Source organism: Zea mays, chromosome 5 (genome assembly GCF_902167145.1).
Source record: "Zea mays cultivar B73 chromosome 5, Zm-B73-REFERENCE-NAM-5.0, whole genome shotgun sequence".
In the NCBI taxonomy this organism is placed as follows: Eukaryota; Viridiplantae; Streptophyta; class Magnoliopsida; order Poales; family Poaceae; genus Zea; species Zea mays.
In genome coordinates, this window is record NC_050100.1 from 187,762,258 (window position 1) to 187,776,794 (window position 14,537).

The 14,537-nt window shown below is 39.8% G+C and overlaps 1 protein-coding gene across 1 annotated transcript; it reads left to right on the plus strand.

Moving 5' to 3' along the window:
- Positions 1-9,239: 9,239 nt before the first annotated feature.
- Positions 9,240-14,104, plus strand: LOC103627407 (calcium uptake protein, mitochondrial). Its single transcript, XM_008647699.3, has 9 exons — positions 9,240-9,720; positions 9,962-10,029; positions 10,118-10,341; positions 10,611-10,694; positions 11,692-11,905; positions 12,695-12,871; positions 12,951-13,070; positions 13,293-13,563; positions 13,712-14,104. Exons 1-8 carry the CDS (start codon positions 9,432-9,434, stop codon positions 13,506-13,508), a joined length of 1,392 nt encoding a protein of 463 aa, XP_008645921.1. The 5' UTR covers positions 9,240-9,431; the 3' UTR covers positions 13,509-13,563; positions 13,712-14,104.
- The last annotated feature ends 433 nt before the right edge of the window (positions 14,105-14,537 follow it).

Genomic DNA, 14,537 nt, shown 5'->3' on the forward strand with positions numbered 1-14,537 from the left:
TAGTGTTTGACCTTGGCTCTTATTGATCGTCATGGCATAGCAAATCTTCACAGGATATTGTCTTCTTTCGAGAACAAAGGGAAGCCTAGTATTTTTAAGAGCTAGAGATATCCTTGGAATTAGCACTGTTTTGGAAATATGAGATCCTGTTATTATCTGGGCCTCTAGTACCATTTCTCCTAATGCAGTCACAATTAGTCGTGTACCATTACAGAGTCCTTCGGATTGGTTTAAATTTCGAAGCAACATAATTGGAACTCCTTCCTTTAGTATTAGTTTATGTTGTGGGAAGTTGTTCCCATTGAGAGAATGTAGGAACTCTATAGGATAGAGTAAATCATATGTTCCATTTCTGTGTGAGTGTGGTGCAATCCTATCGCTGCTTGTATATTCTTTAGAATGGCCAGGAATTAACTGCACAACCTTTTCATTAATTAAATCAGCAATTTCATTTGTTGGTGTTAAGATGGCGCGTTGCTCTAAGTAGATAGGATCATTAAAATTCTCTGTAATATTTGTATAAATGCTTCCAATGATTGCTGATATGTTGTCGTGTTCTGGCATTAATAAGAATTCTGATGGTATTTTTATCCAAGCAGGTTCAGATTCTCCTGGTTTCGCTGTAGCTGGTATGTTACCATCACCAATGTCTAGTATCCATTTGCTGAATTCAGCAATATGAGTTCTTTCCTTATTTGTTAATTCTGCTGAAGCTAGCCTCATATTTTCTGTGAGGTGAAGAACAACAATTGATGACCAAAGTGGTGAGTTTGTTATTGCAGCATTAACAATTTGTGCACGATCTCCACCTTCTATAACAGGCAAGATTTGTTTTGGATCACCTCCTAAGACAATTACTTTACCTTCGAAAGGAGCATTGGTAGATGCAGATGCATTTAAGTAGAGCAAATCTCGGAGGGAGCGATCTAAAGCTTCAAATGCACATCTGTGTGTCATGAAAGCTTCATCCCATATTATTAGAGAAGTTGATTCAATTAATTCAGCTAGCATTGTTCCCCTTTTTATGTTGCAAGTAGTAGATTCATCTAGATCGCATGGTATCTTGAATCGTGAATGTGTTGTGCGGCCACCTGGAAGAAGCAAGGATGCTACACCTGAGGAAGCAACTGCTAGTACTATTTTTTTATTGGCTCGTAGGTGTGTGATGATAGCATTCCATAAGAAAGTTTTTCCGGTGCCTCCGTATCCAGACACAAAGAAGAATCCAGGTTTATTGGCAATGACAGTGTCTATAATAGAGTTAAAAGCATGGAGCTGATTTTTGTTGAGTCTGGAATATAGAACATGGGATAGATGTGATAGTTCATCAAAGTTGTACGATAATTCTTCTTCAAGCAGTCGATTTCCACAACAAGGTTCTGTGAAGATAGTTTTTCTGGGCAAATTGTAGTCATGTATGTTTGCTCCACATCTATTAAATAGAATGGTAAGATTGTCTAGCAGTTGGTCCTTTATTTCATCTTCGGGCATTTGATAAGTGGGAAGATGTAATGTCCTACGCATATTGTATTGTATATCATCAGCTAGAAGCTTCCAGACTTTTTCAAAAAATGTGTGTTCATCACCCACTTCACAATAGAGCAACATGGTAACAAAGAGTTGACGTAGTTGATCTGAAGTAGCCCATTTAGCAGCCTCATCAAAAGCTTCATACCATTCGTTATCATCATTTAGTAGACCACGTGCTCGACATGCTTCTTTAAAAGTTGGATGTAGTATGTTGTTGTATGATTTGAGGTCCTCATAACTTGTAGCACCCTTAACAGTGAGCAACAACATTCGTAGGTAGTATTTTTCGCCTGCGGATGGATGGACGTAGTATATACGGCCTATTTTGCCTTCTCTTTGTTCTCTAGTTTTCCAGCTCCTTGTTTTGTCGTCCCATCGCCATTTTGATGGGAAATCAATGTATGTTAGATTACGTGCATTTTCATTTTGTACATTAGTTGTAAACCACTCTGTCAACATGGTTTTTCTAAGGAAGTTTTCTGATAATATTTCAGACATGTTAGCTGTTGCATTGTAGGTGATGTAGTTCTCATTTGGTAGATGAACAGGCATTCTTTCAACTGCAGGGTAGTGTCTGTGAATTTCATACCCTAATATACGCCATGCAGAATCTTTGTCACGAAGATAACGACTATCCAGATATTCTTTTACTTCATTCTTTGCATCCGTTGCTTCGTCATATGGAGCTTCTTCGCCATTTCTTAGTTTCTGTAAATATGCTTTGCTGCAATCTGGCCCTTTTGTGACATATTTGAAGAGATATTTTATGAAGATGGTTTTGTTGCACCATTCAATATTAATATGAGCTTGGTAGATTTTCAATAAAGCCTTTTCGTATGGAACAACCCATCTATTGTCAAGCTTATTACCTGACTTAATGATATATCGACCATTGTTTGGTCGTTTATATGTGACAAACCCTTGATTGTCCAAAGTGGTTATTTCACAGAATTGCTTTGGATAGTTCTTTGAGGATTTGCCGTTCTTCATGCAAGGAGAGTGTGGATTCAATGAACCACAAGGACCATGTATCATGTGCTCTGCAACTAAGCAATAAGCTAGAGGATCAACCAGCGGGTCTGGTATTTCAGCGTTGATGAATGAGTCTATTAGAGCAGGTGTTGGTTGCGTAGTGTCAGTGGAGACCCAAAATATAATATGTGAATGAGGAAGACCTCGTTTTTGAAATTCAGTTGTGTATAAAATTGTAAAAAAATATTGGAACATGTGTTAGGATAACTTAAAATACATGAATGTGAATGATGTACATAAAAAGTATGCAATGTGAGATAGCAATGTTAGTGTACCTGCGGTACATGGACCAAAAATTGATCCATTTCTTATATGATGTAATAACTCATTGAGTTTCATATGGTAAACACGAACAATGATGTCAGATCTTTCCGAAGGGGTTTGACCAGGCTAAGATAGACTTTCAAGTATCTCTTGCCAATTTGGATTGCATGTGAACGTGAGGAAAAAATCTGGTGGTCCATGAACTCGACAAATAGCAATGTCGTCATGATAATTTTGGATCATGTAGCGTCTACCTCCTGTGTGTGATGCTGGTAATATTATAGTTTTTTCCATCTCTTCACCGCTGATGCATCCACGACTAACTGCATCTGTGATACCTTGAATGCTTTCCATCCGTAGATTCTTTTGATTATTGATTATATAGTTGAGTCTATTTTCATCAATACATGCTTTAGCATCTACTTTGGCTTGACTTGATAACATTGCATAACACAAATAAGGATTTGGTTGATTTTTTCTATAATGGAACTGGTAGCAATAATATTCTTGCATAGTTAAATGTTTTCGTGCATTTTGTCCGCTGGATGTGGCACCATTGTACAAAACTCCAACCTGGAAACCTCTCTCGCCAAAGGGAAAAAGCAGTGGGTATTGTAGAGCCATATATGCTGGGTGTAGTGAAGATATTCGCTTTAGCTCTTTGTTCTGAGTCTCAATAATAATATCACGTTTGAATGTGTCTAATGTGAAATCTCTGACAACCAGCATAGCTAATTCATCTGTTGTTGGCAAGTTATATTGGATAGGATCACCTTCCTTTGCTCCGATAAGTCTGATAGTGAATTCTTCATTCGGATTATCCGCCAAACGATCTCTTGCCATTCTGAATTTCTTCACGAATGGGTTATGATCATCAAGCATTTTAATTAAATTTCTTATTATTACAGGATCGAAATTGTCTTGGGTTCTGTCACCACTGTCTAAAGCATTTATTCTGTTTTGGACTTCGTTTGTGGTGTCGTAAATATACAATTGAATGAACCTTGGAGGAGATCCATTGTCTGGTAACAAAGTTCCAATACGATGGTGAACTTGGCCACAAATTTTAAAAAGAGGTGGACCACGACCATCATTGACAGAGTTATCTATTTGTGCTCCCATTGATGTAAAAGCAAACAGACAATTGTACTGTCTAATATTGCGAATGAATTTTCTCGATGTGGCATCATCATCAAATCTTGCAAGAGATGCTAAAGGCTCAGGTCGAGGCTTGAAGGGAGGAATGCTGATTTTTCCACCTTTGCAGCAGTTGTTGTATCTGATAGATGAATCCTGTTGATTACTCCTGACCCTTTCAGCATACCAGAACACAGCATGACAATAAGAGCATTCGTAATCTAGTGTTCCGTAGTATGACCTATTTGGGTATGAGGCTGTGCAGTGAAATGATTGTGTATTAGTTATATTTTTTAATTTTTTTAGAAGTAGTAACTTTATTCGCTCTGACATTTGAGAGAGATTATGTGCATACCTTTTAATGCTTCCACATATTCGGTTGTGAACTGTCCAGTATGGAAATTCGTCAATGTTTTAGCTGCCAACCCTATTGTTTTTGGCTTTTATGATTAGAATAGGTCGTAATATGCTATAATTGGAACATAAATAATTTTGACGTGGAACTTACCTTTTCTAGCAATTCGACTCTAATTTAGAAGATGTCGTCTTGTTGCCCTTGCTTGAGTGGCAGTTATATTAGGAGGATTATAGATGGCAGAAGCGCCTTTTATAAGGAAAAAAGAGTCCATGAGCTTTCTTGTTTTTATTTAGGCGCCAAGCTAAATAGTGTGTATGTATTTTGGTGAGACTTATAGCCTTTTATATACTGAGTGAAAAGACTTACTGTGCCTTCTTTTTCTTCTTGGGGCATCACATTCATCAAGATATGGAATCGGCCTTACATCATTGCTAGGTGGACCGGATGATGAAAATGGCATGTTGTGTTTTCTTACATGTTTTTTCCTTTATTTTTTAGTTTACATGAAATCAAGAACACTTGAGAAGGTTAGAGTCAAGAAAGAGAAACACATAAGTATGAATGTATATATATCTGGATTTGTAGGACTTAAGAAGGTTAGAGTTAAGAAAGGTAATCTTGTTTTGGATATGTATTGATCTGAGCGCATATATGTAAGCGCGTCTATATATTATATGCATATCTGTAGCCACAGTATATAATATCTGTGTATATATATGACTGTACACATGTACTTAGTCACTATATGTATTCTGTGTACATGTACATTTGTTTATGTACTTATGTATTTATTATAAGAATGCATGATGCAGGTTAAGGATCATTGAACGTATATAGAGAAGTATTTCGAATATGTACAATGTACTATATGTATAGGAGAAACTTACAATATCAGATGTATTGGTCCCAGATGTATTGGTCCCGTTGGTGACAAAATATGCGCACTATCCAAATCACCTGCTGATGGTGTTGAATAGTAAGTTGCTGATGGTGTTGAATAGTAAGTGAGTATTCAGAGATAATAATGAACAAAGTTGGATTCACATATGTAAGCTGAGGAGTCTGATATTCCTTTTAATAAGATATTCGTATGAGTCGTAGTAGGTAGTTTGATGAGAAATGTAGATAACCTTGAATAGCAATCCAACATTTGGTAAATATTAGGAAATAAAAAAAAAATCGTTGAATAAAAAAAAATGGAGTCGAAGTGAGCGAAGCTGGAGGTAAGCTCTAATCACCCTTGCACGGAGGAGGAAGTTACAACCAAAAACCTAACATCGAAGCCCTAATATCTAGCCGTGTTCAATGGAACCAGAATGAGATGCAAAAGACAAAACCTAGCACGAAGAACACATAGCCAGAGAAGTCTCCGTACCTGCGGGGATCGTCGGCACGTTGAGGATTGGGTGTACTGGAGATGGTAGCACACGTCGGGAACACCACACGGCGGCCGTCAGTAACAGTACAGTTGCTGATGGGGAATGCGGCGCGATCTGTTGTTGGAAGAATCGTATGACGCAGTGAACAGCGTAAACACATGGAGAAGGATGGATTGTGAGGTACGCACCAGAAACGAGATCGTAGTTGCCGGCGACGGAGCGGACACTCGCGGGGAAGGAGGAGCAGCGGCGTGCAGTAGGCTTCGCTTTCCAGATCTCCGCCCAGGCGCCCACAGAGAAGCTAGCGGGCCAACCTTTTTTTCCTTTTGACTGGGAACTGGCAGCCTTATGTGGAAGCGTCCCGTGGTGTGGCCAGCAGGCCACCATTTTTTCCGTTTGACTGGGAACCTGGCAGCCTTGTCTGGAAGCATCCCAGGGTCTGGGGAATCTCATATTCACGTGCTGCATCTTGGACGTACACGACAAATCAAACGATTGAGAGAAATTTTGCAGACGTGGACACCTCTACCTACCAGATTCCCTCCACGCTTTATTAAAAGGAATTCCATAATATGTCTCCTTGATATGGTACGTAGATGTTAACGCTTTTCCTTATAAATTTATTTAAATTTGGTATAGTTTAACCTAGCACAAACTTAGGTTACTTATATTCCGCGATAAAAGTCGTACGTAGTATATATTAGCCGTGAACTTATGTGGACCTAAACGGATTCCTCAAAAGAGAGACCAGTTTCACATGGCGAAGTCACGTATGCACCACTGCACCAGAGCACTCCGGAGTACTCCAGAATATCCGCGTCACTCCATAATCCAGTGCGATCCTTTCTTTGCCCCGGCCACCGATGCTGAAACGCTAATGCAAGACCGCGACATCGCCTTAGCACTTCACTCATCTCCATCTCTTACCCCAAATTTCACTCTATAAACATCGCCGTAGCATGCAGCACAAACAATATTTTCTATGGATATATACCTGATCTGTTGGATTATAGTCTTAGACTATCAGTTACTCATTTTCATATCTCATTACTCTGCAAACATTACCGTCCACCTGGCTATGACCTTAGCCTGTCGTTGCAGCTCCTTGCTCCCCGGGCGTGTCCCTGTCCATGGAGGGAACACACCTGTTGGCGTCTTCGGACTCGAGATGTGCGTCGGAGACCCAGCAGCGCGTCACTGTATCGGCCTTTGGTGGCCTTGGCCGGTTTATAGCTAGACACGTACTCTGCATTGGAGAAGGGCGGTCCTCTGGATTTCTTGTACGTTCACATCTTGTTCATTCAGATCCAGTCCTTCTAGATGCAGCAGATCTGCTGCCGTCTGACAAGAACCTACGTAATCGCAACAAACAAAAGATGTTTTTACACGCGAAAGCATTTACGTTTTAGTTATATTAACGACATTGCTAGATTATTATGGCTAATATATATTTTATAGAGGTAATATAAGGTAGATCATGATAATGTTGATTGATTTAAAGTATATGGATTTTATTCCTTATCTAAGTTATTCATTTTCGATTTTAAAGGATGATCGAGAAGAGGTTAAGAATCTGCTAATTATAAGTATCAATGAAATTGATGAACATATATAGATTAGCGATAGAATCTTCCTGGTTGTACTATAAAGCAAGGCATCAATGAGTAGCTTGACCTAGGTAAAGTCTAGTGATGAGTGATGATGCACACTTGAAGAATTTAGTACTAGATATCTCCACGGTAATGTTTACTATAAACCCAAGACAATTTTGATATCATATATAACCTAGAGTGTTTGAATAGACATCCTGACGGTGCTGCGGTTGCACCAAACACGAACTTACCCTATTTAAGAGAGAGAGAGAGCATTGGTGTATTCATTGTGCACTAGATGTGGTGCACTGGACATGTCATATAGAGAGAGTTGCAGACTGGTCTGATAGCTTCTACACTCACCGAACATGTTCGATGAGGCACCAGACATATCACCGGATATGTCACTCAAAGGGGGTTGTAGACTTGTGTGAGAGGTAGTGTACTCATGGGACGTGTCTTGTGAGACGCCGAATATGATAACAAGCATGACACTAAGAGAGGTCTACAAGTGTGCCATTGAGCGTTATACTCATCGGGCGTGTCTGATGAGCACCGATCAGAACACGCTAGATATCAGTACCGGATATGTTGTCATGTTATATATAGCCAACTAAAAGTTTACTTATACTAACATATAGCTCGTGCTAATGCTACGATCCCGAAGGGGAGGGAAGGGGTTGACGGTGGCACTGGAAGTGTAAGGGGAGAGGTTGACGGTGACAACAACGACGATGCGAGTGAGGGGAGGAGGCGGCGGGGACAAGGGGGAGAGGGAAGGCTAGGATTGCGAGGGTTGGAGATAGACGAGTAATGATGGATGATCCAAATATTGCTCATTTGATTTGAGTGAGTAAGAGAGATGAGGTTATTTAGCGATATGAATCGTTGGTTTTGATGGTGTGTTAAATTTATGTGTAATTTGTTTGGTGGATTTAGTGGAGGCTATGTGTGTGAGCTGATTTGATTTGGGTGATTTTTGCAAAGTTTAAACTGGTGGATTATATAGTGGTATGTATAATAACTCTTTAATGATATAATGTATACATTTAATTATGGGTCCACTTTTTTCTCGCACAAACCGTCTTACAATCCGTGAACAGTATGCTTTCAGGTGGCTACTGGTGAGTAGCATGTTTTCTCCCCTCTCTTCCTTACACGTCATATCTGACATGTCATATTTTGCAATCTATCTACGTCGTCTTATTTGAACATGTACAATGTATATTAATGCATCGTGTCTTGAGATGTGTCTAGAGGATTAAGTATTGAAAAAACAAAGAAATCATGTCTTCATCAAGACAAACTCGTGACTAAGATTTCTAAGCCTAATACACAGCTTCACTAGGACAAGCCACATAAACGAGTCATGTTTCAATATTTTTATTAAATAAAATATAAGATAAACATCCTATTGTATCTATATGTATCTTAGCTATGTCTTTTACTTAAAAAAGTCGCACCATAATGTCAGAGTTGTTCGTGCCCTTGTACATTCGTACTTGCTTTCATGTGTATGCGAGTTAGATGTGTTTTAGTTCTTTTATTTTGAGAGTTTACTTGACCTTTTACTCTTTGATGCTCTTTTTACATGTTAGTTACATACTAGAGCTTTAGGCTATTCAGTAGGCCGTGCAAACGACCATGTAAAGTAATGTTTTATATTGTGTACTGTTTGCGTAAGATGGAGTTTGAAACAAAGAGTGAGATAGAAAGCAGAATAAAGAGTCTGCTGGATAGCCTTACACCACTACAGGTAAGCATTTTTATTTAAATTTTTAAATATAGCGTTCCGAATAAAAAAAGTGGATAAACTCCTCCCACACAGCATCAAAAGAAAAAATGTTACTGCCACTGTCATATACGGACCGCTTTTTTGAGTAAATAAAGGAAATTGAAAAAGAACATTTTTTTCGCATGCATATACTGCCCAGTGCTACAAAGCTGGGGAGGGCCTCGGCCGGTTGTCTTGTCTTCACGGCACCGAGAAAAGTGAAGCCCAACAAAGGTGGCCAGCGAATCGCCTCTCCCTTCCCTCCCTCGCATTCCGTGCCGTGCGTGTGCGTGTGCGTCCCCGCGTTGCCGCTTCCCTCCTTCCTCCCGTCCTCGGCGAATCGAAGCCGCTAGCCCCCGACATCCATGGCCGCCGGTTTAGCCCGTCTCCGATCCGCTGTCGAGCGGCTCGGGTCCTCCCGCGCCCGCGCCCGTGCCCGCCCCTTCTCCGCAGCCGTTGCTGAGGCCGCGGCCGCGGTGACCGCCAGCTCGGGGCTGGGGATCTGGCTGCTGTCGTCGAACCCGCACTCGCTGGCGGATTCCGGCCAGGCGGAGGATGCCGCCACCGCAGGCGGCGGAGGCAACATTGCCTTCCCCGCTGCTGTCGGCGGTGTCGGAGCCACCGGGGAGCGGGAGGGCAGGTTCCTGTTCGGAGGTGAGCTCCCTTGGTTGAGTATGTAGCGCTATGCAATGAACTAGCTCGTCTGCGTTACTTTTTGTGTAGATACAATGAGCCAGTGGATTTGTGGCTATCGTTGCATTTGCACGTAAAATGGTAGTGTTTATTTTTTTCACCGAGTCGCCATCAGCGTTCTTCTCGTTTGACGAGCGTTTAAGTTAAATTTGGTCATAGTTGATACAAACGGCATGGTAATTTGGTTACGATCGTCTTGTAGATTCATATCGCCGAAGGGTGTTCTTCAAGTACGAGAAAAGGATTAGGACGCGCAGCCCTCCAGAGAAGGTAACGTGTCATTCCGTATTCAGAATAACCATTCTACGTCATATGGCTCGGTATCTTCCGATTCAAATTCTTGTGCTTCTTCTGCTAGATCTTTGAGTACTTCGCATCCGTCCACAGCCCGGAAGGTGAGATGCACATGTTACCTACGGACCTGATGAGGGCAGTCGTTCCCATTTTCCCCCCATCAGAGTCCAAAATTGTCAGGGAAGGGAGATTGAGGGGGGAGCGCCACCCTGGCGAGCTACAATGTGCCCCGTCTGACTTTTTCATGTTATTCGATACAAATGCTGATGGAGTCATCTCCTTTGCCGAGTAAGTGGGTTGTGACTTCAACCAAAACGATTGTTTCCCGTTTGCTCTGCCATATACGACTCGCCATATACTATATCCGCAACATATTGGCAATTTCTCTCTGTTCTGTCAAGTATCTTTATGCAATGACACTGACACATCTAGTTATCTAGATAACAGGGTATCAGTATCATTATGCTATTAGTGTTACATAGCTTCCTGTACTCTACTATTTTCTTGATTCCCGTAGGCCATATGTTATTATCAATTTCTAATGTTGCCTCATGCAGGTATATCTTCTTTGTAACATTACTTAGCATCCCTGAATCAAGTTTCAATGTGGCTTTCAAGATGTTTGACCTTGACCACAATGGGTATGTTATCTTCCAGCTACTGGACCCATTCATATTCATATTCTCTAGAGCTTCTTTGTTCATCTCAGCATTTGTTCCCTCTTTCCTTATTTTAATTTAATTAGATCTGAACCATTTAATTGTTGCAAGCATGCTCACTTACATATTTTTGTTTGGACTTTGGATTTTTTTTACTAGTCATATATTGTTTGGACATACTGGTGTCAGATGACTATGGTCCTATGAACGATCTTCCACACTTAATGATATCCGGGGAAACTACAATCCCATGTTTCTTTTGATGGCACTTGATAACATTTGGTATATAGAACTCCTGATGTGTCCCCCCACTGGTAAAATGCCACCTTCATGGATTCAAAGGAAGCACCAGATATTAACAAAGATAAAACCTCCAAACCCTCCACCCTACACCCAGTTTTTTTACCGCAATATTTCATAGAAAATCTAATATCCATTTTAACTAAGGCATCCAGGTTATACGTGAGTTGTTGCAATGGAACAGTTAACCAATGCATGTCTTTACCCTTTACAGAGCAAGTATATCAATTAAAAACTGTGAATGTCATAGTTCTGGAAGAAAATCAGACAGAGTAAAACAAATGTCCGGCATTGTTAGTTCTGATTTCTGCATGGTTTGGTCCATTTAAAGTTTTAAACTCTGACCTTTTTCTTTTTGAATCTATTAAAATCATCTTATTTACATTTTGGTATGGGCTTTACAGAAGGTCACCTCTCCGATTTCCCTCATTTATCCCTTCTCTAGACCCTACAGCCTACTCATGTGTGAGCCTTCGACACTCGGTCTACCACCTTTTTAAACTCTTTTATGCTGCATGCCTATGTTTACATTTGACAATTCATGTACAGTTTGTCATCCAGAAAAAACCTGCATTTTGAGCATGTCCAATCTCAGGCGTTCTTAAGGGTACGATTAAATTTGACATGCTGTTTATTTGTATATTCTTTGTTCTCACTTGCTACTATGTCTTCATCACAGGGAAATTGACAAAGATGAGTTTAGGAAGGTGATGACACTGATGCGATCCTATAATAGACAAGGAGCTGCCCACAGGGATGGTTTACGCTTTGGGCGTAAGGTTGGTCAGCCAGTGGAAAATGGTGGACTCGTCGAGTACTTCTTTGGCAAGGATGGGAATGAACATCTACACTATGATAAGTTCTCTAGTTTTTTGAAACAATTGCATGATGAGGTGATTTTTTTTTCTTTTTCATTTTTTGTTTGTTAATATATTATCAATCTAGATAATGTTTCTATTGTTATAACTCTTGGGAGACATAGTGTAAGCCAAATAATGAGTTTGTATCAATCAAGTATATTTTGGGATAATTTGCTTCTTTATTTCTTAAGATTTCCAAACACTCCGTTCATTTCATCATAAAGGAAGATTGTGTGTCACAAAGAGTTCTGTTTTCTAGAAAATGTTGATGAGCATGACTATGCTATATGTAAGTTTGCTGATTAATATGTATAGAGTTGTATTTGGTTTTATATACTTTCTATAAAGAAGCAATTTGTGGAGAATCGGAAACAAATTATCTATACATGGAAAAGACTGCAAATTCTGGAATGTAGAAAAATTAGGGACAAGCTTGTACTACCAAATTCCAATTCATTCCAGATTTTGAATGCACAAATTGTGGTTGAGTTTCCTTGTTTTGAAACTATATAGTGTGTTTGTACTGGAGAAACTGAACTTTGATAAGGTCAAAGTTCAATGATTTTACTATACAAGTGCATCTCATTTTGTATTGATGTAGATTAGTGATTATTTCCAATGCATTACTCTTGACCAGCACGTGGGTTACCATCATAAAATAAATGTTAATAATCCTTGTTAAATGATTCGGTGAAAGCATGAAACTTTTTCTTAGCACAAGTAGCCTAAGTTGTATACCCCCCTCTCTCATTGTGCTTACTGCTTAGTCCATTCACAAGAAATTTTTAACTCGTGTTTTTTTCCTGGTTGAATCTTCTGCAGATTGTCCGCTTGGAGTTCAGTCACTACGATTTGAAATCATCGAACACAATATCTGCAAAGGACTTTGCGTTATCTATGGTTGCTTCTGCTGATATGAATCACATAGACAAGTTATTGGATAGAGTTGATGATTTGGATGACAATCTTGACCTCAAGGATCTGCGCATTACCTTTGAGGTTGGACTATCCCTCATCAATCATCAGTGTTCTTGGGTTCACCATTTGTTCCATTTCAAATTAGAATCTATAATTTCAGGAGTTCAAGGCATTTGCTGATCTTCGAAGAAGGTTGGAACCATTTGCAATGGCTATCTTCAGCTATGGCAAAGTAAATGGTTTGTTGACGAAGCAGGATCTAAAACGTGCTGCATCACATGTATGGTCTTCTACACCTGCCCTGAGTAGTTTGAATTAGCTATTACCAATTGAAATACATTCTTCCAGGTTTCTTTAGAAGCACTGGGTTTCACATTTCTTTCATTATGTACAGTTCTGCCCTAGGCTGCTAGCTAGCCGATTTGTTTATAGCTTACATGCTCCAGTTATTCACAAATATTAGATCTGTTTTCTTATCAATTTCATACTGTTTGCTTTATAGGTTTGTGGAGTGGACTTGACTGACAAAGTAGTGGACATAATTTTCCATGTATTTGATGCTAACTGCGATGGTAACCTGAGCTCAGAGGAGTTCTTGAGGTCATTACAAAGAAGAGAAAATGACATTCGCCAGCCAGCAACTTCTGGTTTTCTAGGGGTGATCGCCTGCTGGCTGAACTGTACAAAGTGTTCTCTTCAACAAATGCTGCCCCAGTAGATTCTTTTGACAGTCGTGACACTGTTCCATTGTCCTTGGTTGCTCTGTATTAAATGTAGGTTTGCCAATCTCACCATTTGTTTGGTTTCATTATCCAGTTTTCATATAATTTGAACTAAACTACTCGTTAATTGTTCATCTAGGTACATAATAGTTGTCTTTATCTGTTTTGGTGATGATTCTGAATTTCTGATTGTGTGCAGGAGCTGGAGAACGTGATCGACAACCGATAGAGTTCTGAAGTGTGAAGAGGACTTTTGGTGTAAATATTACCCTGCGGCCCCTTCTTAATACTGATTAGAGTTGGTCATACCACATAGCAGCTGTAAGGAATACCTTCCGTTCTTGTCCAAGGGCTCCGATAACATACATCTTCTCGCTTGTTTGGGAGCAAGGATACCAAATAGGATTGGAGAGGCTAAAATGCTTTTGCTATTCAAACAAACCCTAAATGTCCATCGACTTAGCTGGAGCCTTGCTAACGATCTTGCTTTTAAGCTCATCCCTGATGCTAATATTCTGTGGATTGTGGCCGGACAATCAAACTTGTAATGACTAAGGTCTTGTTTGAAATCAATCTAGTTTTGAAAAAACCAGTTTTTATCTTTTAGCTAGGAGATGCGAGCTTCTTGGTTTTTAAGAAACTAAGAATCTAATTTCTATAAACTAAGTTATAAATCGATATGTTTTTTTCTTAAACGCGCAGGAGAGCTGCGCATCTTTATCTTTATATATTAGAGAGAGAAAATAGAGATCTTATATGAAAGGGTAAACCCTTGCTATGCAGTACTCCCCAGAGGAACACACACTTAGACACTTAGAAACTATTACATGATCATTACTTTATATAATTTTCTTCGACCACACTGAGGGCTTCGACTACGCGCAAGCTTCCGAGTTGTTTGGCTCCAGCTACCACCCAACACGCCAACTCATCTAAGAAACTTCTTTGCACCTTGCCAATGGAGGGAGAATCACCCTAAAAAACCACCTAGTTACATTGCAAACATAAATACCAAGCACCTAGAA